The 24,910-nt window shown below is 41.5% G+C and overlaps 1 protein-coding gene across 1 annotated transcript in view; it reads left to right on the top strand.

Annotated features, from left to right (window-relative positions):
* The window catches only part of GNS (glucosamine (N-acetyl)-6-sulfatase), a 52,394-nt gene that overhangs the window by 23,414 nt on the left and 4,070 nt on the right, over positions 1-24,910 (top strand). The window contains exons 9-13 of the mRNA XM_082351247.1: positions 999-1,102; positions 9,582-9,683; positions 16,381-16,488; positions 17,487-17,597; positions 19,011-19,171. Coding sequence (XP_082207373.1) covers positions 999-1,102; positions 9,582-9,683; positions 16,381-16,488; positions 17,487-17,597; positions 19,011-19,171 — 586 coding nt within the window. The remainder of the gene's footprint in view (positions 1-998; positions 1,103-9,581; positions 9,684-16,380; positions 16,489-17,486; positions 17,598-19,010; positions 19,172-24,910) is intronic.

Raw genomic sequence — 24,910 nt, 5'->3', positions numbered from 1 at the left:
ATGTTTCTTTTTTAGCTAGAAGGTTTTGAAGAAACTCCAGATGTTGTGATTCCATATGTCAGCACTTGGTTGTGCATCTGACTAGTTCATTACCTTTCAGAACCTACACAAAGTCCATATGCTACCTTTAGTTTTTATGTGTCTTAAGGCTGTCCTTTGCCACGGATTTATTGGGAAAACTGGTCTTCTGTCCTTTAGAATATCTCACGTTCCATATGTAGCTAATTGCTCATGTGATGCCTTAACTCGTTTATCTATACTCAACATTTTCTATAGATTGGTAGTTAGATCTAGAGTCTTAATAGAAGTTCACGTTTTCAACAAGAATGCTTTCTAGTTGATGCTGTTATGTACTTCTTATTGCTTCATTCACATCATGCCGCTGGGGTGTCTGCTTGCCTTACTTTAGGGATGCTGTTACTGATTGATGGCTCATGCGGTATCAACCTGAGCCCATCCTATGACCTTTTGTGGCTAAAACTTCCATTGATGATTGTTGCTTAAATCTATTCCCTCAGAAATTGCAAAGTTTGACTTCATAACTCTGTCCTTCCTTCTGAATTTACTGGCTGGAATTCCTCAGGAAATTCCCCTCATCAACTGTTTGGTTATCTTGAAATATAGTTTATTCAGGAAAGGCTGGATAAATGGTTTTGTCCCTTTATTTAGCAGCTTTTAGAGTAACTTCATTCAATTGTGATCAGGTCGAGTGTCATACCTAAATAGCATATTTTTGCTTCAATACTTTCTAGTCATTCTTTTTGCTGAATTTGCCTATTTTAGACCAGGGTGTCCCTCTAGGCATTTTTTTTAAAGATGAGCTCATTGTTTCCTGCCTTGTAGTAATAAGAGACCCAGGCAAATTTAAGCTTTCCATTAAAACACCATAATTAGTAGAACAAGGCTGTTTTTGATTTTTACTGTTTATTGAATGAATGCATGCATGAGTGACATTTCTATCTTGCCTCCATCTTTACCCTATGCATTTTTTTTTTCAGGACAGTTTTCTTTGCCAATAGACAAAAGACAGCTGTATGAGTTTGATATCAAAGTTCCACTGTTGGTTCGAGGGCCTGGGATCAAACCAAATCAGACAAGCAAGGTAGGTTGCTGACAAGGTGATGTAGCATTTGCCTGAGGAAAGAAAGCTTTTCCTCCTAAGAGGAGACTGATTCAGTTTCTCCTCCTTTGAGGATGAAGGCTGATTGGCTTAAGATTTTTTTGCAAGTGTATTTATAAGCCTTGCAAACAGTGATTCTTTTTTCTTTCTTTTTTTTAATTGACGTATAGTTGATGTACAATATTCTATAAGTTACAGGGGTACAATACAGTGATTCACAATTTTTAAACGTCATACTCCATTTAGTTATTTTAAAATATTGGCTGTATTCCCGGTGTTGTACAACATATCCTTGTAGCTTATTTTATCCCTAATGCTCTTAATCCCCTACTCCTGTATTGTTCCTCTCCCATCCCATCTCCCCACTGGTAACCACTAGTTCTCTGTATCTGTTCTCTATATTTTGTTATGTTCAGTAGTTTGTCGTATCTGTTAAATTCCACATATAAGTGATATCATACAGTATTTGTCTTTCTCCGTCTGACATATTTCACTTAGCATAATACCAGTAAACTGCTGGCCACCCACTATTAGATGTGTACGTATCATATCAGCATGAATAGCTTTTGCTTGTGTTTTGAGACTAGATTTTTACTTGGTCCTCGAGCCGTGACTCTCCACCAGGGTGCTCATCAAAACTACCCTCTGAAACTGAAAGGCTCAACATCTAGAAGGGTTCAGATTGACTCACTTGGACTGGAATAGAATCCCTGCCTCTGCTTTTTTCCTTAAGTTCACAATGATTCTGAGAGGCAGCCCAGTTTGGGGCCCATAGCCCGGGAGAGCAAAGCTCTTCAGGCTTTGTTGTGTGTGCATGTCCCCTGGGGGCCTTGTTGAAATGCAGATTCTGATTCTGCATTCCAGCCTGCTCCTAGGTGTTCCCAGGTGACGGCTGCTGCTGGTCTGACCTCCCTCTGAGTATAAGGCTGCAGAAAGGGTGTTGTCTGAGAATTTAGTCCCCCTCCCTGTGGGGCTCTTCCTCACTAATGCCTTTCTACTTTACTGATTCTCTCTCCTAGTACTGTCATAAAGTACCACATTCTTTTGTTACCATTTCCACTTGGTTTCAAACTGGGTTCCTAATACTGAGGTACTTTGTTCCTAGAGTTCATGGGCACCTTGATCCAAAACACTGGTCCAGTGTCGGGAGATAAGAACTGATAGGCTCTACCAGTTGTTTTCTCTTCCCTAATACCACAATTTTAGTCCCAGCTCTGTGAGACAAAAGAAAATGAGCAAATGGATAATTTAAGCTAAAACTGGAAAATAGGTCAGAATTTCTGGGTATACTGGTGCATGAGTTTAATTTGGGGGTTTAATGTTTACTTTGTTTAAACGTCTGCCCTTCACTTATTTCCTTTCACGGTGCTCTTGATGGAATTCTGTTAAAATTCTCTCAGAAACTTAAAATGGCCTTCATAAGTGCCTTTTGAATTTTCTTTTTCTTTTAAGACCCACATTCCTAAAGGCAGTCACCTTCCACTACAAATTCATTACCCTCTAAACAGGCCTCTCCTGTCAGCGGAGGTAGGCAAGTTTGGAAGACCATTCAGTCTTAAAAGTGCTTTCTTGATGTTGGTGTTGGAAGCTGGTTGAGGAGAGCACGTCTGCACCTGTGTGCATTTCCGAGGAGCAGGGCCATGTCTAACCGGTGCGGGGAAGGAGGCTGATGAGAACAGAGTGACGTGTCAGCCAGCTGCCTATGGAACAGACTGTTCCTTTTTCCTTCAAGTTAACAGTGGCACTAAATGTTATAATCAGAAACTTCACTTTCTCTAAGCCAGCTAAGTGAAACCAGGTCCTAGGAAGCCATTGCCACAATAATAACAGTTATTGAATGCTTAGGATGTGACAGGTGCTGTTCCAAGTGTATTACCTGTATCAACTCAGTTAACCTTCACAGCCTTATGAGATATGAATATTGTTATCCCCATTTTACAGATGAGGAAACTGAGGTATACAAGTTCAGCGATTTACCCAAGATGATTGTAGCCAAAGAATATCAGAGCCCTGCGCTTGAACTCGGGCAGTCTGGCTGCTATACACTTAACCAGAGTCTGTGCACTCAACCATTACACTACAGCTCAGACAACAGTATTTCTTAAGTATCTTCCTGTGCCAGCGCAGTATACCAGGAGCCTTGGAGCCACAGCAAGAGCCGTCAGAGAAGATCAGTTCTTAACTCCCTGTGTCAGGGGGAGCCAGATACCTGAGCTTCAGTTGTCAGTGAAAGTCTCTGAGGCATTTGGGCAGAGACCTGGGTGTCAAGCAAGAAGGATTGAGTCATGCAAAGATCTGTGGGAGGGTATCCTGAACGGCAGAACGGTGCGTGTGAAGGCACAGATAGGAGAATGAGCTTGGCCTGTTCAAAGGACAGAAGGTGGCAGTTGTCCTGAACTACTTTTACTTCCTACTTGAACCATCTCTCTCACCTCCTTGCCTTTGTACAGCTGGCTGCTCCTTCTGTGTGAATGCCCACCTCATGCCCCTTTCACCTGGCTAAGTTAATTGTCCTTCGGGGCTTCGGTTTAGGGCTCCCCTAAATGAACGTCACTGTAGACCCCCGCCCCACATGGAGTGGGTACCTTTCCCAGCTGGCCTCACACTTACCACACCCGACTGAGTTTGTCTTTTTGACTCTAGGAGTCCCTAGTTGAGAGGTATTATCCGAACTTAGAATACCCAGCTCTTAGTGGGAGTTTGGGGTTAGCACGTGTAAGCTATTATATATACAATGGATAAACAACAAGGTCCTTTTACTGTATAGCACAGGGAACTCTGCTCAGTATTCTGTAATAACCTAAATGGGAAAAGAATTTGAAAAAGAATAGATACACGTATAACTGAATCACTTTGCTGTACACCTGAAACTAACACAACATTGTTAATCAACTATGCTCCAATATAAAATAAAAATTTTTTAAAAAGGTCTTGTTATATAGCCTAGGGAACTATATTCAATATCCTATGATAAACCATAATGGAAAAGCATATTTAAAAAAAAGAATGTATCTCTATATGTGTGTAACTGAATCACTGTGCTCTACAGCAGAAATTAACACAACATTGTAAATCAACTGTAATTAAAAAAAAAAAAATACCCAACCCTTAACATACAGTGGGTGACATCCAAGTTGTGTGAATGGATATATTACCAGGGTCACACAGAAAGTGGCAAAACCAGGTCTGAAAATTAACTGTCTATTCTCAAAAGCCATGGTTTTTTGGGAATTCCCTGGCGGTCCAGTGGTTAGGACTCTGCACTCTCACTGCTGAGGGCCTGGGTTCAATCCCTAGTTGGGGGACTAAGATCCCACAGCGGCGTGGCCAAAAAAAAAAAAAAAAAAAAACCATGGTTTTTGACACTCTGTGCTGACATATGTGGTTTGAGATGTATGAAGTGCCCCGCTTCCATCTAGCACAGTGTGTCAGAGATGGTGGGTGACTCATCGTGTGCTGGCAGCAGAGTTGTCTTGGTGCAGGTTCTGTGTGAGGGCCACAGAGTGGTGAGTTGAGCATAATAAGCTGCGCGGGCAACAGCCTAGTAGCCAAAATAGGACACGTTTGACCAGTGGATCTGGCTTTGTGTTGGCTGCTGGGGTGAGCCAGGGGCCGGTGGTATGGGTGGATGCCAAACATTGGCTGCTGAGGTCTTCTCCTCTGGCTATAAATGAATCTAGCTTTAGATCTGGTGGTAGAATTTCTTCAAGCAGGCTTTAAGAAAGGAAAAGGTTAGTACAAAAATGGAAATGACATAGCATGATCCAGGGGAAATAAAACTGAACTGGGAGTCAGGAAGACCACCTATTGGCTTTAAGACTTTGGATAGACTAAGCCTTGGTTTCCCCATGTGAAATTGGGAGGATGCTAAGGGCAAATTCTCAAGTGTAACTAGGTGACGCCCTGGCTTACTCCTTGTTAGGGAAGTGGGGCGTGAGGGGCAAATCTAGATGAAGCAGCCCAAGACATGTAGAGTTCTCTGCTTTCAGTGCTTTTCTTTCTTTTTTTTTTTTTTTTTTAAACATCTTCATTGGAGTATACTTGCTTTACAATGGTGTGTTAGCTTCTGCTTTATAACAAAGCGAATCAGTTATCCATATACATATATCCCCGTATCTCCTCCCTAGTGCTTTTCAGTAGATGGATTTGGGGTGCTCTCTGGTGTGCTTTGAGTCTTTTTTTTGAAAGCCTTACATGAACTCTTTAACATCAGGGCTTAAAAGTCTGTTTGAAAACCTGATGTACCCTCCTGGGAGCCCTTATTCTTTTGGGTAATTCTGCAGCACTGTCTTTCTTCCAGAGCTAAAAAATAAGCAGGTTCAAGGCATGATATCCCTCGATCTCATGCCCCCCAGAGTCTTTTAGGGCCTTATGTTTGATCAAAACGTATATATACTTTAATCCTAAGACCATTCCCAAACAAACTGTGAGGCTGTGATTCATGAAATAATTTACTTGGTCTTGTCAGAGCGTTTTCTGTTCCAGTCCTTTTTTTTTTTTAAAAAAAAAACAATTTATATTTTATTTATTTATTTATTTATTTATTTTTGGCTGTGTTGGGTCTTCGTTTCTGTGCGAGGGCTTTCTCTAGTTGCGGCAAGCGGGGGCCACTCTTCATCGCAGTGCGCGGGCCTCTCACTATCGCGGCCTCTCTTGTTGCGGAGCACAGGCTCCAGACGCACAGGCTCAGTAGTTGTGGCTCACGGGCCCATTTGCTCCGCGGCATGTGGGATCATCCCAGACCAGGGCTCGAACCCGTGTTCCCTGCACTGGCAGGCAGATTCTCAACCACTGCGCCACCAGGGAAGCCTCTTCCAGTCCTTAAATGGATCTTTATACTCAGTGATAAAAGCAATAATACCATTTTAGGAACTTGAAATGCTAATGTTTCTAGATGTCATTAGGGTGATGGGCTCATAGTATCCATTCTAATCCTTGGCTGTATAAAAACCAGAGAGAGGGCTTCCCTGGTGGCGCAGTGGCTGAGAATCTGCCTGCCAATGCAGGGGACACGGGTTCGAGCCCTGGTCTGGGAAGATCCCACATGCCACGGAGCAACTGGGCCCGTGAGCCACAATTACTGAGCCTACGCGTCTGGAGCCTGTGCTCCGCAACAAGAGAGGCCGCGATAGTCAGAGGCCCGTGCACCGCGATGAAGAGTGGCCCCCGCTTGCCACAACTAGAGAAAGCCCTCGCACAGAAACGAAGACCCAACACAGCCATAAATAAATAAACAAATTTAAAAAAAAAAAACCAGAGAGAGGTATAATTCTTTCTTGAATTCTTCACCCATACTTGGTATCTACTAGAAGTCTCCCATCTCCTGACACTGTATGCTAATTTTGAGACTCTACGTCTTAGTCAAACAAAACCCAGTAGGAAGAGAATTTGTCCGTCATTTTTAGGGAGGATGTGATCATTGTAGATACCTGGGAAGAAAGAGTCCTGGTGATGGCGTTTATGGTACTTGTGCCGAATTAGCTACTTGACTTGTCCTGGATCTTGCAGACCTTTCTCCTCCCCTCCCCCCATAGAGCAAACTGCCACTAGAGGGCGCTCCCACCCATTGCTGATGGCTCGAGGCAATTCCTGCTGAGACTGGCAGTCACTGTTTTATCTCTGTGGGTTTTATTATTTTGGTGCCTTGGACATGTTAATAATACCTGTGGGACTGACTTGACTTCATTCATGTTCTGGACATCACTGGAGATCTGTCAGTCACATTTTGGAGTCTTGTTGCCTTTATCTGATTCTGGAGGTGGTGTCTCTGCTTGTCTCTCCTTTCCTGCTATGGTCTCTTCTGTATTCATACTCACTCTTGTTCACTGTATTCTAAGCCGCTCAGTCTGCCTGGGGTACTTGGAACCAGGAAAGATATCTCTAACACCGGGTCTTGTGTAATCCCTAGAGACATAGTTTTTGTGTTTTTTTATCCTCAGCAACATATGGATTGCTTTTCCCGTGAGTTGCCTGCCACTGAAGGGTAATTTCCAACAGCTGCAGAGTTACACTGATTGGTTCAGAGCCAGGATATGTGTATCACTCTGCCCTCCAGGAGCCATCCTAGCTACCAGGAAACCTGGCTGCTACTGAACGGTGCTTCTTGCCTTTCATGTCTGTACTTCGGTTTTGTTTTTAAATTAATAGGATTAGATTTTTTTTTAAATCCCCATTTGGCTTCTCCTGAGATGATCTGAGTTTTCTCAACAGTTGTGTTTTGTTTTTTTTTTTTTGGCTGCATTGGGTCTTTGTTGTGGTGTGCATGCTTCTCATTGTGGTGGCTTCTCTTTGTGGCAGAGCACGGGTTCTAGGCGAGCAGGCTTCAGTAGTTGTGGCACGTGGGCTCTCAGTAGTTGTGGCCCACGGGCTTACTTGCTCCGTGGCATGTGGGATCTTCCTGGACTGGGGCTTGAACCCGTGTCCTCTACATTGGCAGGTGGATTTTTTTTTTTTTTTTTTAGAAAGTAAATCATCACCTTTTTTGACCAGGATTCTTTATTTATTTATTATGGCTGTGTTGGGTCTTTGTTTCTGTGCAAGGGCTTTCTCTAGTTGCGGCAAGTGGGGGCCACTCCTCATCGCGGTGCGCGGGCCTCTCACCATTGTGGCCTCTCTTGTTGCGGAGCACAGGCTCCAGACGCGCAGGCTCAGTAGTTGTGGCTCACGGGCTTAGTCGCTCCGCGGCATGTAGGATCTTCCCAGACCAGGGCTCGAACCCGTGTCCCCTGCATTGGCAGGCAGATTCTCAACCACTGTGCCACCAGGGAAGGCCTGGCAGGTGGATTCTTAACCGCTGCACCACCAGGGAAGTCCCTCTCAACAGTTTTAAAGACTGTTATTTATTTCCAGTAAACGACAGCTTTTCCAGTTACAGGCTGCTGACTTTGTGTCAGTTACTTCTCTTTCATTTCCTCATCTGTAAAATGGGGAAAATACTGCTTTCTATGACTGTGGGGAGGATTAAATGAGGATAAGCATTAAGCACTGACCCAGAATAGGTGCTCAGTGAACACTAGTTCCCTTCGTTTCCCTGGTGGATTGTCTCCATCACTCCAAGGCTTTTTCTAGCCTGTGACCACGTGGCTTCTAGACTCTCTGCTACAAAAGTTCATGTGGTTCTTGAGCCAGAACATATATGGGGTAGTCCAGATTGAGATGTTATAATTGTAAAATACCAGATTTCAAACACTTGATTCAAAAATTTTTTTAAAGTAAAATCTCATCACCTTTTTGTATTGCTTACATGTTGAAATAGTAATATTTAAATATTTACAATGAATTTCACCTCTTTTTTTTTTTTTTTACTTTAATGTGGTCACTAGACAATTTTAAATTACACGTATGACTCCTGTTCTATCCCTATTGGACTTTGGACTATGCTAGTTTAGGCCTGGTAGCGATATTGTATACAGAAGAAAAATAGTCCAATAAATCAAGGAGATATGGCAAGGTATAAATGCTGGACAATGTCTTTAATTTCTAGAATCTTTGTTTAAAAACATCCAAGTTTTGGGACTTCCCTGGTGGTGCAGTGGTTAAGAATCTGCCTGCCAGTGCAGGGGACACGGGTTCAAGCCCTGGTCCAGGAAGATCCCACATGCCGCGGAGCAACTAAGCCCATGCGCAACAACTACTGAGCTTGCGCTCTAGAGCCCGTGAGCCACAACTACTGAAGCCCGTGTGCCTAGAGCCCGTGCTCCGTAACAAGAGAAGCCACCACAATGAGAAGCCTGCGCATCGCAACAAAGAGTAGCCCCCGCTCTCCGCAACTAGAGAAAAGCCCATGTGTAGCAACGAAGATCCAACGCAGCCAAAAATAAATAAATAAAATAAACTTATTTTTAAAAAAGAAAATAAATTTAAAAAATAAAAACATCCAAGTTTTGTGCTCTTTAAGGAAACTTATTGATGCATTGTTGGGATGAGTTTTCTGCAGTCTTCAAAAACTACTGCAAACATTTCTTACCAGTGTTGTCACTTCAAAAAACTATTAAAAAGGCTAACATCCTCATTGGTGACAAGCATTCAACCTTTGAGCCTTTAAAAAACGTCAGGAGTCAATTTGAAGTCAAGTTTAGTGAACTAATAAGAATAATCAAGTTGGAAAACACTTTGTATAAAATAGCCCGACATTTTTCTCATCGTTCGTAACAGACTCAAGGCAATCCTAAAGGAATCTTGAAAAATGTTTTTATCAGTGGTAACAGTATGGGTAGAATAAACATTAACTTCCCAGGAGCATGTATTATAAACTTTATAAGGCTTTATGTTTTGTATTTTAAATTATTATAGTTATATTTGAATATATGCAGTAGGAAGTATGGGTTGTACAAAAGATAATAGTAAGTGCTGTTTGTCTCACAGGTGGGTTGGGGGGAAGAGAACTCTAGTATAGATAGAAAAGGAAAATGGGACAAACTGTGTTCTAGATCAATTGACTGTTTTTTCCTCTTTCTCATAGATGCTCGTTGCTAACATTGACTTGGGTCCTACTATTTTGGACATCGCTGGCTACAATCTGAATAAGACACAGATGGATGGGATGTCTTTCTTGCCCATTTTGGTGAGTATAAAGCCCTAAATCAGGCCTGAGCCAAGATTCTGAAATAAATTCCAGGTTATATAAGTAGACTTAAAATTTAAATCTTAAAGCTGTTAAATTAGGGGAGCAGAGGATAGAATTTTTCTCTTATCTGTCGTGGGAAGTAGTTTTCTTAAAAAAAGATGGGACACACATGAACAGAGTTCTATATCCTCCCTTTTTCCCTTCTCCCCCAAAAGCCCCATCATAAAATTAAAACAGGTGACAAATTGGGAAAATATTTGCAACATACATGAAAAAGGGTAATTAGTTTTAATAGATGAGTTCTTAAAAGCAAAGATTAATACCCCAGTATAAAAATGGGCAAAAGAAGTGAATAGTCAACTCCCAGAGGAATTAAAAATGGCCAAAGTCAGTGCAAAAAAATTGCTTCAATGCTGATCAAAGAAATGCTTAACTAAAGGAGGCCTCTGTCGCCTGTAAAACTGGCAAAGATTAAAAAGATTAATACCCTGTATTTACAGAAGTTTGAGAAAATGAAAGCTACTCAGACTCTGTTCATTGAAATGTAATCAGTATAAGCTATCAGTAGGCTAATTTAACAAGACCCATCACTGCAAAATACACATCAAGCAGTCCCATCTGAGAATTTATTTTAAGAAAACAAAATTCATTCAAGAAATATTTGAGGGGGCTTCCCTGGTGGCGCAGTGGTTAAGAATCCGCCTGCCAATGCAGGGGACACGGGTTCAAGCCCTGGTCCAGGAGGATCCCACATGCCGTGGAGTAACTAAGCCCATGCGCCACAGCTACTGAGCCTGCACTCTAGAGCCCATGAGCCACAACTACTGAGCGCACGTGCCTAGAGCCCATGCTCTGCAACAAGAGAAGCCAATGCAATGAGAAACCCGTGCACCACAACGAAGAGTAGCCCCTGCTTGCTGCAACTAGCGAAAGCCTGTGCGCAGCAACGAAGACCCAATGCAGCCAAAAATAAATAAATAAAAAGAAATTTTAAAAAAGGAAATATTTGAGTACCTAGTGCCTAGCACTGCCCAGAGCTAAGTATAAAAACTGCATGTACTGGGGCTTCCCTGGTGGCGCAGTGGTTGAGAGTCTGCCTGCCAATGCAGGGTACACGGGTTCGAGCCCTGGTCTGGGAAGATCCCACATGCCACGGAGCAACTAGGCCCGTGAGCCACAACTACTGAGCCTGTGTGTCTGGAGGCTGTGCTCCGCAACAAGAGAGGCCGCGATAGTGAGAGACCCGCGCGCCGCAATGAAGAGTGGCCCCCGCTCGCCGCAACTAGAGAAAGCCCTTGCACAGAGAAACGAAGACCCAACACAGCTAAAAATAAATAAATAAATAAATAAAATTAAAAAAAAAAAAACTACATGTATTAATAGAAGAAAATTGAAAACCTAAATATACAGTAGGGAATTGGTCACATTGTGGCACAATTAAACAATAGACTGTTAAACCAACACTAAATGGTGTAGGTATGTATACATTGACTTGGAAACATGCCCACCACATACTATAGGGAGAAAAAGTTTCAAAACAGCATGTTTCTCATTAAATATGTATGTAAATATGTTTAAGCATAGAGAAGTTTGAAGGATCAATACTCATTATAGATGACTCTTCCTCATTGATTTGTCTGAGTCTATCACAATTTATTATTAGGTAATATATGATTTATACAAGAGAATACCCGTAACTCACATAAGTTATGAAACACGAGAAATACACATGAACCCATCACCCCATTTAAGAACTGAAATATTCCCCATACTGATGCATCTTCCTATGGGCTCCTCCCCATCCCACCCCTTACCTGCCCATACAAATGAGCACTTTTCTGAATTTTACGGTTGTTAATCTCTAGCTTTTATTTTTTAGTAATTATCATGGATGTGTCCCTAAACAACATACCTATCTTGGGGGGAAAAATACTTGTCTTGTTTTGCACTGTAAAAGTGATATTCTACCAGTTGTAATCAGGACTTTTTTCAATTCATCATTGTTTGCAAATTGATCCATATTGTTCACAGATGCCTAATATTCCATTGTAAGAAGGAATGCATCACTACTTGATCATGTTTTCTTGTCAATGTACATTTGTGGTGTTCCCAGTTTTGTTCTAGGAACATTGCTTCTATAGCATTCTCATACATGTTTCCCAGTGAGCATGTGTATATGCACCAAGGTTACAGGAACCTCACATGTTCATTCCTACAAATATTACCAAGTTATTGTACAAAATCGTCATCAGTTTACATTCCCACCAGTAACTTATGAGAATTCCCTTTGCTCTATATGAAACTGTCCGACTACTTAATATTTGCCAATCTAGGGGGTGAAAAAGATCAAAATTATATTTGGTCCTACTGTGCATTTCTTTATTAATGAGATGAATCTTTTTTTATTTTTAATATATATTTATTTATTTTTGGCTGCATTTGTCTTCGTTGCTGCGTGCGGGCTTCTCACTGTGGTGGCTTCTCTTGTGGCGGAGCACGGGCCCTAGGCGTGCAGGCTTTAGTAGTTGTGGCTCGCAGGCTCTAGAGCACAGGCTAGGCAGTTGTGGCACACAGGCTCAGTCGCTCTGCGGCATGTGGGATCCTCCCAGACCAGGGATCGAACCCGTGTCCCCTGCATTGGCAGGCGGATTCTTAACCACTGCGCCACCAGAGATGCCCGAGATGAATCATTTTTTTAACAGCTTAATTCACTTACTATACAATTCAGAAGTTTAAAGTTTACAGTTATTCAGAGTTGTACAGCCACACCATAATCTTAATTTTAGAACATTTTCATCACCCCAAAAAGAAACCCCCAAATACATTAGCAGTCACTCCCCCATTGCTCCCTCTCCCAGCACCAGGCAGGCACTAATCTACTTTCTGTCTCTATAGATTTGTCTACTGTGGACATTTTCTAGAAATAGAATCATACAGTATGTGGTCTCTTGTGATTGGCTGAAAAGGGTCATCCCCATTGTAACATGTATCAGTACTTTTCTTTTTATTACTGAATAATATTCCATTATGTGGATGTGTCACATTTATTTATCCACCCATCAGTTGACAAGACATTTGGGTTGTTTCCTGTTTTTGACTATTACGAATAATACTGCTGTGAACATTTGTGTATAAATTTGGGGGCAAACTAATGTTTTCTATTCTCCTGAGTGTATCCCTAAGAGTAGAATTGCTAGGTCACGTGGTGATTTTATGTTTAACCTTTTGAGGAACTGCCAGACTTGTTTCTAAAGTGATTGCACCGTTTTATATATTCCCACCAGCAGTGTAAAAGGGTTCCAGTTTCTCCACGTCCTTGCCAGCACTTGCTGTTACCAGTCTTTCTATTATGTCTTAGTGGGTGTGAGTGGTACTCATTGTGGTTCTGATTTACATTTCCCTAATGACTAATCATGTTGAATATCTTGTCATATGTTTATTGGACATTTGTATGTCTTCTTTGGAGACAGGTCTATGCAGATCCTTTACGCATTTTTTTAAATTGGGTTTTTGATCAGTGAATCATCTTTCATTATGCCTTTTGTGCTTCTTCCCTTGTGAAATGCCTCTTTTTGCCCATTATATTCTTGCTGTTTGTTGTCTTTTCCCTACATTAAGATATGAGAACACAGGAGTTGAATGTATAAATCATCTCAGTTTATGGTTAGTGTTCTTTGTGTCTTGTTTATAAAAATGCTTCTGAATCTTGAGGTCAGAAAACAATGCTCCCAGATTTTCTTCTGAAAGGTTTGTAGTTCTGCCTCTACATTCAAGTCCTTGATGTATCTAGAATTGGTTTTCTTGCGTGGTAGGAGTCAGGGATCCAATTTCATTTTTTTCTCTGTAAATACTCAGCTGTCTTTTCTGTTCCACAGATCTGTCTCTCCCTGAACCAGTATCTTTTTATCTTGTTATAAAGCTGTATGTTAAATCTTTGCGTGGGCGCGCCTTTCTCATTGTTCTTAGGGGTATCCTAAGAGGCGGTTACCTCTCTTCCCTATAAACTTTAAAAACAGCTTTTCAGATGGCCTAAAAAATCATTTTGGGCTTCGGCTGGAATTACAGTGAATCTATAGATCAGATAGAGGGAAATTTACATTTCTTAACTCTTCCCATACAAATCTTATACTGTATACCTTGTTTATTTCTAATTAGGAAAAAAAACCCCTTCACTACAGGGCTAAAATCATTATGTTATTTCATAGTTAATTTCTCTGCAAAGTTTTGGAAATGCCACTTAGGACATGGCTCTTTGCCTTGTTGTTTTGTTTTGGAGGTTGGTCCAGTGAAACCTCTGATGTATTAGGGCTGCAGAGCAGTTTGTGGCTGTTATACCTCTAGCTCTGCCCTAATAGGCCGCTACTAGCCACGTGAGACTATTTAAATTAACTAGAATAAAATGAAAAATTCAGTTGTTCAGTGGCACTAGCCACATATCAGTTGCTCAGAAGCCATTGTATTGGGCAACAGTTACAGAACATTTCAGTCAGAAAGTTCTGCTGGATAGGGCTGCTGTAGACCAGGGATTGGCCAACCCCTGTGGGCCAAGTCGAACCCACCCCCGGTTTTTGTAAATGAAGGTGTCTCAGAACTCAGCCTCCATGTATTTATTGATTGGCCTACTTTCCTGCTACAACAGCAGAATTGAATAGTTGCAACAGAGACTATAAAGGCACAGACCGTGACCCCTCCTGACCATCAGTCTTAAACTTGGTGGCACATTAGTATCACCTGGGAAACTAAAATACTAACACCTGGGTCCCAGCCCCAGCGAGCCTGATTAATTGGCCCAAGATGTGACCTGGCCCTTGGGATTTTCAAGTCTCCCCCAGTGGTTTTAATTTGCAGCCAAGTTAGAGGCCTCTGCTCTAGACCTCCCAGGCACTCTTTTTACCCCTACATACTTTGACATTTAAGTGTGGGGTTTTGAGGTCCACTCAAATCTGACAGATAAGCTTTTCCCTTGACCCCCAGCTTCCGTGGCTCGGGGTTGGCAGAATGGTTTCTTTCAGGGGAGCGGCAGCTTCTGAAGTCTCCTGTGACTTAGGGTTTCTGAGACCTTCATCGGCACAGGATTGTTCGGGTTTCATCATAGCATAGTGATTAGGAAATACGTTCTTCTCTGACTCCCTTTCCAGGCAGTGTGGCATTCCACGGCCTTGTGCAGGCCATCACGCATTCCCCACTGTGGTCACCAGGCTGAATAGGTCCACTCGGGTCCTTAGAGCCGTGGTTCTCAAACTAGCATTCATCAGCGGTGCCTGTGGGGCTGGTTCAAATGCAGATGACTCCCCACTCCCACGGGCAATTAAGAATTTGTGTTTGTAACACATTCCCAGCAGATACTGATCCTGCTGGGGGCACATTTTGAGCACCATTGTTTTGGAGCAGTGCTTCTCGAATTTCACAGTGCCTATGAGTCACCAGAGGGTTTTATTAAAATGCAGACTCTGGCTCCTTAAGGCTAAAGTAGGGCCTAAGATTGTGCAGTTCTAACAAGCCCCCAGGTGTTGCTGATAGACCACAAACCAGACTTTGACTACTAAGGCTGTAGACCATTTTAAGAGCCCCTTCGCCTTTACCTTTTGTTCATACATTTTAGAATAAGCTTGTCCATGTTGACAAAAAAATTCTGTTGGAAGTTGACCTTTTATTATGTTGAGTCTTCCAATCCATGAATGCGATATGTCTCTCCATTGATTTAGGTCTTGTTTGGTTGTATCATACAGATCCTCTATTAAAATATTTATAATCAAATTAAAAAAAAATAGTAAGAGCCCCTTCTAACCTGGCCTCCCCATCCCTGTCTTCACTCCATCTCCAGATTCTGCGGCTGGGCCGACTTTTCTAAAGCACAGCCTTAGCTGTGTTACTTCCCTGCTCAAACCCCCTTCCCCACCCCTCCTTCCCGTAGCTTCCCATCACCTGCTGCTCTTTGTAGAACAAGTGGGCAGCCTGCTATCAGGACCTTTTTCTGTTTGGTACCAGCCTGCCTCTCCACCTGCCTTGGCACTGCTTCCTTGTCTGAAAGCTGGATATCAGGAACCCGTACCACCAGGTGTTCTGCTTCCATCCTGTGCTCACGTTGTTCTTTTGATCCCAAACTCCCTCTAACTCCCAGATCCTTCCTCCTTTCGCCATTTGTGTACCTGTCTTAAACTTCCCCACTGCAAATGCTGCTGCTGCTTTCCTTCTGCTCCACTGATGTGCAGCAAAAAGTAAATGAGTTGATATATGTATGGTATCTTCATTCTGACCATCAGGAAGTACTTCAACCCTAATACAGTCCTTAGTACACCAGCCCTGTTGAATTTCTCAGTATGAGCTTAGAAGAGTTCTTACAGGGTTTGCAGACAGTATTGTTTACTCTGATCTGAACCTTCAGCACCTTGCCCTGTGACTTTGATTCTTGCTTAGCTCCTGACCTGCTTCACAGAAGTAGTCTTGGGAAATAACTATTAAATGCTCAAAGCAATTCACATCACTTGTGAGGACTCTATAAATACCAAACATGATACTCGGTAGCCTTCAAATGTCTCTGTTTTAGTCATTCCCTTCAGTTACTGAACGAACAGTCCAATGTGTTTTGACTCCCAAGTCCCCTTTAGCAGTAGAATGAATAACATTATTAATGAATGACATCTTTATCACAGTCTACATGCCTCACAGAAACCACTTTTGCTCTTCCTTCTAGAAAGGAGCCAGTAATCTGACTTGGCGATCGGATGTCCTGGTGGAATATCAAGGAGAAGGCCGTAACGTCACCGACCCAACGTGTCCTTCCCTGAGTCCTGGAGTGTCCGTGAGTGTAGCCCGAGTTGGCTTAGTAGCTTTCTCACTGACAGCACAGTATGGCATTGGTTTAGATGTGCCAAGTGCTGAAACTCTTCATCTGAGTCCTCCTCCTGTCACTTTGTCACTTGACTCTGGGAGATCAGGAGATAGACAGAGGTAAAAATAATCCTGAAAAATGATCCTTCCCACCTGTTGTCAGAAGGTGCACTTCGAATTCTTCCGGTTTTTGGAACAAGTTCACATATCTGCTTATCTTCTTACCTTATCAGTACCCCCTCCTCTTTTTCTACCCTTCCCAGTCGCGGTACCATTTTTCATTAGGGATGTTATCAGTGGCATCCAACAGAGAGACGGCGTTTCCACCTGTAACCGTGCCATGGCGTGTGTCTTGATTTGGTGGCAGCCAGGCTGGTCGTGGAGGTGGTAACAGTGACATTAGCCTCTCTTTAGAGAATGGGAAATAGGAGAGCCAACTCCAAATGGAAGCCGAACACCAGAGTGTTACAGTATAGTAAAGAACCAACCAAAAGATGGTATGGAAGATAGGATGGAATAAGACCTAAGTCCTATTTGGTGATAAGAGCACTCATAAACAACTTACTTACAGATGTTTCCACAAAGCTCATTTTAGCCTTTTTCTCCAACCCTTTAGGATGAAAGATCCTAATACACCTTCGTAGTGACTCATCCGTGTATTGATTTCTTCTCCTTACCAACCCATACGTTTTACAGGTGTTCATTACAGCTAATTCTTGTCGGGAGAGTAGCAGGCAGGGATGGCAAGTCTACAGACAAAGCAGCCACACCCCATTTTCCTTAATCCAGTCAGCCCTCAGTAAGGAACAGAGCCTCACATCTATTTTTGATTTACTTCTCTGTGAAAGGCTTCCTCACTTCTGTCCAGTTGTATGTCTGGCTTGAGCCAACCTGGCCGCCGTGGTAAGCAAGTCGCATTCGTTACTGTAGAAGAATGCTCTTCAGTTAACTTTTTAAATGTCCCTACAGCAATGTTTCCCAGACTGTGTGTGTGAAGATGCATATAACAACACGTATGCCTGTGTGAGGACCATGTCAGAAATGTGGAATTTACAGTATTGCGAGTTTGATGACCAGGAGGTAAGAGGGCCTGCTGCCTCCCCCACCCCTTGTGTCTACTGCCAGGGCTTTGTTGGCTGAACTTCGTGGCAGAAGAACAATTCCAAGGATGCTCCCTGGGGAGGATGGGTTTCTTATCTGTACTTGACCTTGGGTTTCCGTCAGTTAAGGAACTAAGATTGCACAAGGCCATACTTGACTTCTCTAACTCACCTTGCTGGGTGGGGTTTTCTCCACTCCCACCATCACCCACACTTACACTTTAAATGCACGCAGTTCACTTTTTCAGGATGCTACATGCCTGGTCTGTTTGCGTCTCTGAAAGTTTGGGGTGAAGGTAAGGTGCCTCAACTTCTATGGAGATGAAAGGAGTTGGGGCCTCTCTTAGAAAGTTTCTTGGCAACCAGCATGGTTTAGACCCTTCTGTCGCCACCACAGTGCAGTCCAGTGCTGATCAAACAGATTAGCAGGTTAAAGGCAGCACCCTTGGAGGAAGGTGGCTTTCAGCCAGCCCGGATCAGCGTGGATTATCTGAAGGATCACACTGACTGCCGTCCCGTGTGGTTTCTTACTGTTTATCAGCGAGTGTGCACCTACCCCACCTGGCAGCCCACATCTTGCCATATGGAGCCGGTGCCCGTCGTGTTTTTCAGAAATTGACTTGCTCTCTATTTATTTGTAGCTTCTGAGCACTTCGGACAACAAGCAAGAGAGCTTCCCTCAAACTCAGTTCCTTCTGCTTTAAAAGTGATAGTCCGAGAGCAGCTACTTGAAGCCTTTATAGGCAAAATTTATCTACAGTACATCTTCTTAGCCTATCACTAACTCCAGTTTGGAGAACAAAGTACAGATTATGGGGAAATAGTGATATTAGATGTGTCTAATTTTAGAAATAATATTGTATTTTTCCTCAATTGGTGTTATTTATCCAAAACTGCTTTTTAAAATTGGAAAACTTAACATTTTTGTAACACAGGTTAGAGTACTTTCGTATCTGTTCTCATTTGAATCTTCACAATTGTAAGGCAAAGATAAACTTCAAATGTCAGCTCTCACTCAGTAACCTCATTACTAAGTCTAGTTTCTGAGCCCTTGCCATTTGAGGGTCCAGCCTTCGGTTCTCTGCTTTAATTACAGAAGGTAATAAGCTTCTCCCCCTCTCTCCCCTCCTGACTGCCTGAAGGCACAGGGATGCTGGAGGCCCCTTTCCAGCATGTGGGCCATAGACCCAAAGCAATTCAACCCCCAGAACAGATGCTCCATTGTCTCCTCTATACCCTTGGGCTTTTTGAGAATCTTGAGACCGGATGATATTCTCCTGGGCCTTGGTCTTTAATCTGCCTCCTCCGTTCCCATTTAGAAATAACTCACATGAGTATTTCTTCAAATGTAACCCTTGCTTTTTTCTTGCCTCCATCTTTTCATTTCCTGTAGGTGTTTGTAGAAGTCTATAACCTGACTGCAGACCCACACCAAATCAATAATATTGCTAAAAGTATAGACCCAGAGCTTTTAGGAAAGATGAACTATCGTCTAATGATGTTACAGTCCTGTTCTGGACCAACCTGCCGCACTCCAGGGGTCTTTGACCCCGGGTAAGTTTGCATCGTCCTCAGAAACTTTGTTCAGTGGTCTCTGGCAGTCCTGCCGTTCTTTAAGGCACAGGGAGCCTGACGGGTCCTCCTTGCTCTGAGCTGAGCTGTCTCTCTCTTTACAAGGGGAACACTGTGTCCCAGCGCAGCAGCCAGTTGTGCTGGGAAAATGAGCTGCTCTCCACAGCCAGTTGGTGCTACAGCTGGAGGCACAGCCCTGCCCGTACCACACGGGGCTCTTCTTTCTCCCTGTGATGCTTGTCATGGTACCACTTGATGGCACTGGTGACATCTGGGGTTGCTTTAGTGTAAGATGACCCAGGGCTACCCTGTTCCCTAGTGCTTCTGAGAGCATATGCTTTCATTTCATTTCTCAGAAGCCCCAATTACAGAAACTTGAATACTTGCCAGTAAATTTAATATATTAAATACACACAATGAAATAGAAAGTATGAACTCTCAAGTGTCTAAATAAATAAGCCCGCTGCAATATGTGAAGGTTGGAAAGATATTTAACGCTCACCTACTAAGTCAGCTCTGTTCCTCCTACTCTCATTCCTCTTAAACAGTAACTTTTCATCAGTAACATGGCTGTCAGCACACCATGCATTTGAGCTGTGTGTGGCAAGAAGCCTGTCATTTTTTGCTTGAAGATTATAAAATTCAAAATCAGACTTTCATTGGGAAAGGATTATTTCAGTTCTTACACTCTGATTATAGGAGAGAGGGAAGAATGATGTCCTAAGCTGATGGAAACTAGTGAATTATTTAGCTACCTTCATGTGAAGTGGTATCTTCAATCCAAATCAGTGAGGAATGTATGTGAATAAGTAGAGAAAGGGGATTGTAGACTATTTATTAAAGAAATGTAGTACTTTTGCTTTTAAATAGTGTATATAGAGCCAAAGAGACATAGATGCCAGCAAACTAAAGGTAACAATATAAAAAGACAATATTTATCATAATTTTATATCATTTAAGCTAATTAACTTTTATATGGATAATCTTGTTAATGTGTAATTAGTAACTGATCAAGCATTCTGCCCACCCAGCTTTAATCTTTCCTCCAAGTTAGTGAAATGGATCCTCACTTGGTGGCAGTTCCTTGAAATAGGAAGTTCATTCTCTAAGATAAAAGCACTAGACTTCTAATTGACACATGCTGATTTTTGCAGTTTCTAACAGCTACTTTGCTCAGAATGTTTTACCAAACTAAATAAAGTTAGATGTCTATAGCAGTCGCTGACTGACTCTAGGAATTTAAAGCCAGCATCTAACTAAATCTTGCATAGAGGGTCATGAGACTTGGACATCTTGGACTGTAATGTTGGGCCACAGAAGGTCAGATGCAGCAGCCCCGTTAAGTGTTAGAAGGACTCGACCATAGAATTCCCCTACAGCCCTTAGAGCCCAAACAGGTAAATTTCACATGAGGAAATAGTGCTTGGAGTTGTGATTTGCTCAAAGGTCAACTGTTTGGAACTGATTTAGCAAGATCTCTTGACTTCCAGGCAAGGTTTGTTTTTTATTTATTTATTATTTATTTTTGGCTGTGTTGGGTCTTTGTTTCTGTGCGAGGGCTTTCTCTAGTTGCGGCAAGCGGGGGCCACTCTTCATCGCGATGCGCGGGCCTCTCACTATCGCGGCCTCTCTTGTTGCGGAGCACAGGCTCCAGACGCGCAGGCTCAGTAGTTGTGGCTCACGGGCCCAGTTGCTCCGCGGCATGTGGGATCTTCCCAGACCAGGGCTCGAACCCGTGTCCCCTGCATTGGCAGGCAGATTCTCAACCACTGCGCCACCAGGGAAGCCCGTTTGTATACTTTTTGATAATGGCCATTCTGACTGGTGTGAGGTGATACCTCATTGCAGTTTTGATTTGCATTTCTCTAATAATTAGTGATGTTGAGCATGTTTTTATGTGCTTATTGGCCATCTGTATGTCTTCTTTGGAGAAATGTCTATTTAGATTTGCCCATTTTTGGATTGGGTTGTTTTTTTAATATTGAGCTGCTTGAGCTGTTTGTAAATTTTGGAGATTAATCCCTTGTCAGTCACATTGTTTTCAAATATTTTCTCTCATTCTGTGAGTTATCTTTTCGTTTTGTTTATGGTTTCCTTGGTTCACTTTTGTTTTTATTTCCATGACTCTAGGAGGTGGATCAAAAAAGATGTTGCTGTGATTTATGTCAGAGTGTTCTGCCAATGTTTTCCTCTAAGAGTTTTATAGTATCCAGTCTTACATTTAGGTCTTTAATCCATTTTGAGTTTATTTTTGTGTATGATGTTAGAGAATGTTCTAATTTCATTCTCTTACATGTAGCTGTTCAGTTTTCCCAGCACCACTTACTGAAGAGTCTGTCTTTTCTCCAGTGTATAGTCTTGCCTCCTTTGTCATAAATTAATCAACCATAGGTGAGTGGGTTTATTTCCAGGCTTTCTATCCTGTTCCATTGATCTCTCTTTCTATTTTTGTGCCAGTACCATACTGTTTTGATGACAGCTTTGTAGTATAGTCTGAAGTTAGGGAGCCTGATTCCTCCAGCTCTGTTTTTCTTTCTCAGGATGGCTTTGGCTATTCAGGGTCTTTTGTGTCTCCATACAAATTTAAAATTTTTTTGTTCTGGTTCTGTGAAAAATGCCATTGGTAATTTGATAAGGATTGCATTGAATCTGTACATCGCTTTGGGTAGTTGCATTGAATCTGTACATTACTTTGGGTAGTACAGTCATTTGACAGTATGGATTCTTCCAATCCAAAAACATGGTATATCTTTCCATCTGTTTATGTCATCTTTGATTTCTTTCATCAGCATCTTATAGTCTTCAGAGTACAGGTCTTTTGAATCCTTAGGTAGGTTTATTCCTAGGTATTTTACATTTTTGATGTGACAGTAGATGGGATTGTTTCTTTAATTTCTCTTTCTGATCTTTCATTTTTAGTGTATAGAAATGCAACAGATTTCTGCGTATTAATTTTGTATCTTGCAGCTTTACCTAATTCACTGACGAGCTCTAGTCATTTACTGGTAGCATCTCTAGGATTTTCTATGTATAGTGTCATGTCATCTGCAAACAGTGACAATTTTATTTCTTCTTTTCCCATTTGGATTCCTTTTATTTCTTTTTATTCTCTGATTGCTTGTGGCTAGGACTTCCAAAACTATGTTGAATAAAAATGGAGAAAGTGGACATCCTTGTCTTGTTCCTGATCTTAGAGGAAATGCTTTCAGCTTTTCACCATTGAGTATGATGTTAGGTGTAGGCCTAACAATGTAAGCATTGGCCTTTACTATATTGAGATAGGTTCGCTCTAGGCCCACTTTCTGGAAAGTGTTTATCATAAATAGTTATTGAATTTTGTCAAAAGCTTTTCTGTATCTATTGAGATGAAAATACGATTTTTATTCTTCAGTTTGTTAATGTGGTGTATCACACTGATTGATTTGCAGATATTGAAAAATCCTTGCATCCCTGAGATAAATCCTACTTGATCATGGTGTATGATCCTTTTAATGTATTTTTGGATTCGGTTTGCTAGTGTTTTGTTGAGGATTTTGAATCTATGTTCATCAGTGATATTGGCCTGTAATTTTCATTTTTTGTGGTATCTTTGTCTGATTTTGGTATCAAGGTAATGGTGGCCTCATAGAGTAAGTTTGGGAGTATTCCTTCCTCTGCAGTTTTGGAGAATAGTTTCAATGGAATAGTTTCAAAAGGAAACCTGTTAACTCTTCTTTAAATATTTGATAGACTTTGCCTGTGAAGTCATCTGGTCCTGGACTTTTGTTCATTGGGAATTTTTTAATCACAGTTTCGATTTCAGTACTTGTGATTGGTCTGTTCATATTTTCTGTTTCTTCCTGGTTCAGTCTTGGGAGATTGTACCTTTCTAAGAATTTGTCCATTTCTTGCAGGTTGTTCATTTTATTGGCATATAGTTGCTTGTAGTAGTCTCTTATGATCCTTTGTATTTCTGTGGTGTCAGTTGCAACTTCTCCTTTTTCATTTCTAAATTTATTGATTTGAGCCCTCTCCCTTTTTTTCTTGATGAGTCTGGCTAAAGGTTTATCAGTTTTGTTTATCATTTCAAAGAATCAGATTTTAGTTTCATTGATCTTTTCTATTGTTTTCTTTGTCTCTATTTCATTTATTTCTGCTCTGATCTTTGTGATTTCTTTCCTCTACTAACTTTGGGTTTTGTTTGTTTTTCTTTCTCTAGTTGCTTTAGGTGTAAGGTTAGGATGTTTGAGATTTTTCTCGTTTCCTTAGGTAAGCTTGTATTGCTATGAACTCCCTCTTAGAACTGCTTCTGTTGCATGCCATAGGTTTTGGATTGTTGTGCTTTCGTTTTCATTTGTCTCTAGGTATTTTTTGATTTCCTCTTTGATTTCTTCACTGATCCATTGGATGTTTAGTAGCATTTTGTTTAGCCTCCACGTGTTTGTGCTTTTTACAGTTTTTTTCTTGTAGTTGATTTCTAATCTCATAGTGTTGTGGATGGAGAAGATGCTTGATATGATTTCAATTTTCTTAAATTTATTGAAGCTCTCTTTGTGGCCCAGCATGTAATAAGTGCTGGAGAATGTTCCATGTGCACTTGAAAAGAATGTATATTATGCTGCTTTTGGATGGAATGCTCTATAAATATCAATTAAGTGCATCTGGTCTAATGTGTCATTTAAGGCCTGTGTTTCCTTATTGATTTTCTGTCTGCATGATCTGTCCATTGATGAAAGTGGGGTGTTATTTTAAAGTCTGTTTTGTCTGATATGAGTATTGCCACTCCAGCTTTCTTCTGATTCCCATTTGTATGGAATACCTTTTTCCATCCCCTCGCTTTGTCTGTATGTGTCCATAGATCTGAAGTGGGTCTTTTGTAGACAGCATATATATGGGTCTTGTTTTCGTAGCCATTCAGCCAGTGTGTGTCTTTTGGTTGGAGCATTTAGTTCGTTTTCATTTCAGGTAATTATCAATATGTATGTTCTTATTGCCATTTTGTTAATTGTTTTGGATTTGCTTTTGTAGGTCTTTTTTCTCCCCTTCCTCTTTTGTTCTCTTCTCTTCTGATTTGATGCTCAACTTTTTAGTGTTGTGTTTGGATTCCTTTTTCTTTTTTGTGTGTGTGTATCTGCTGTAGATTTTCAGTTTGCATTTACCATGAGGTTTTGATATAGCAGTCTATATATATATACAAGATTAATTTGCTGGTCTTTTAATTTCAAATGCATTTCCAGTATCCTGGATTTGTACTCTTTTCTTCTCACAGTTGCTGGTTTTGATATCATAATTTTGTGTGGATGATTTCCTACCTTTCCTGTATGTTTGCCTTTACCAGTGAGCTTTCTCATTCTTAATTTTTTAGTTGTGGCCTTTTTTTTCCCCTGCCTAGAGAAGTTCCTTTAACATTGGTTGCAAAGCTGGTCTGGTGATGCTGAATTCTCTTAGCTTTTGCTTGTCTGTAAAGCTTTTGATTTCTCTGTCAACTCTGAATGAGAGCCTTGCTGGGTAGAGTAATCTTGGTTGTAGGTTCTTCCCTTTCATCACTTTAATATATTGTGCCACTCCCTTCTGGCCTGCAGAGTTTCTGCTGAGAAATCAGCTGATAACCTTATGGGGATTCCATTGTATGTTATGTGTTGCTTTTCTCTTGCTGCTTTTAATATTTTTTCATTGTCTTTAATTTTTGTCAGTTTGATTAATATGTGTCTTGGTGTGTTCCTCCTTGGGTTTATCCTGCCT

This window comes from Balaenoptera borealis (assembly GCF_965194805.1).
Source record: "Balaenoptera borealis genome assembly, chromosome: 13".
NCBI lineage: Eukaryota > Metazoa > Chordata > Mammalia > Artiodactyla > Balaenopteridae > Balaenoptera > Balaenoptera borealis.
The sequence above is the reverse complement of the archived record's forward strand: the minus strand, read 5'-3'. Positions and strand labels throughout refer to the sequence as shown.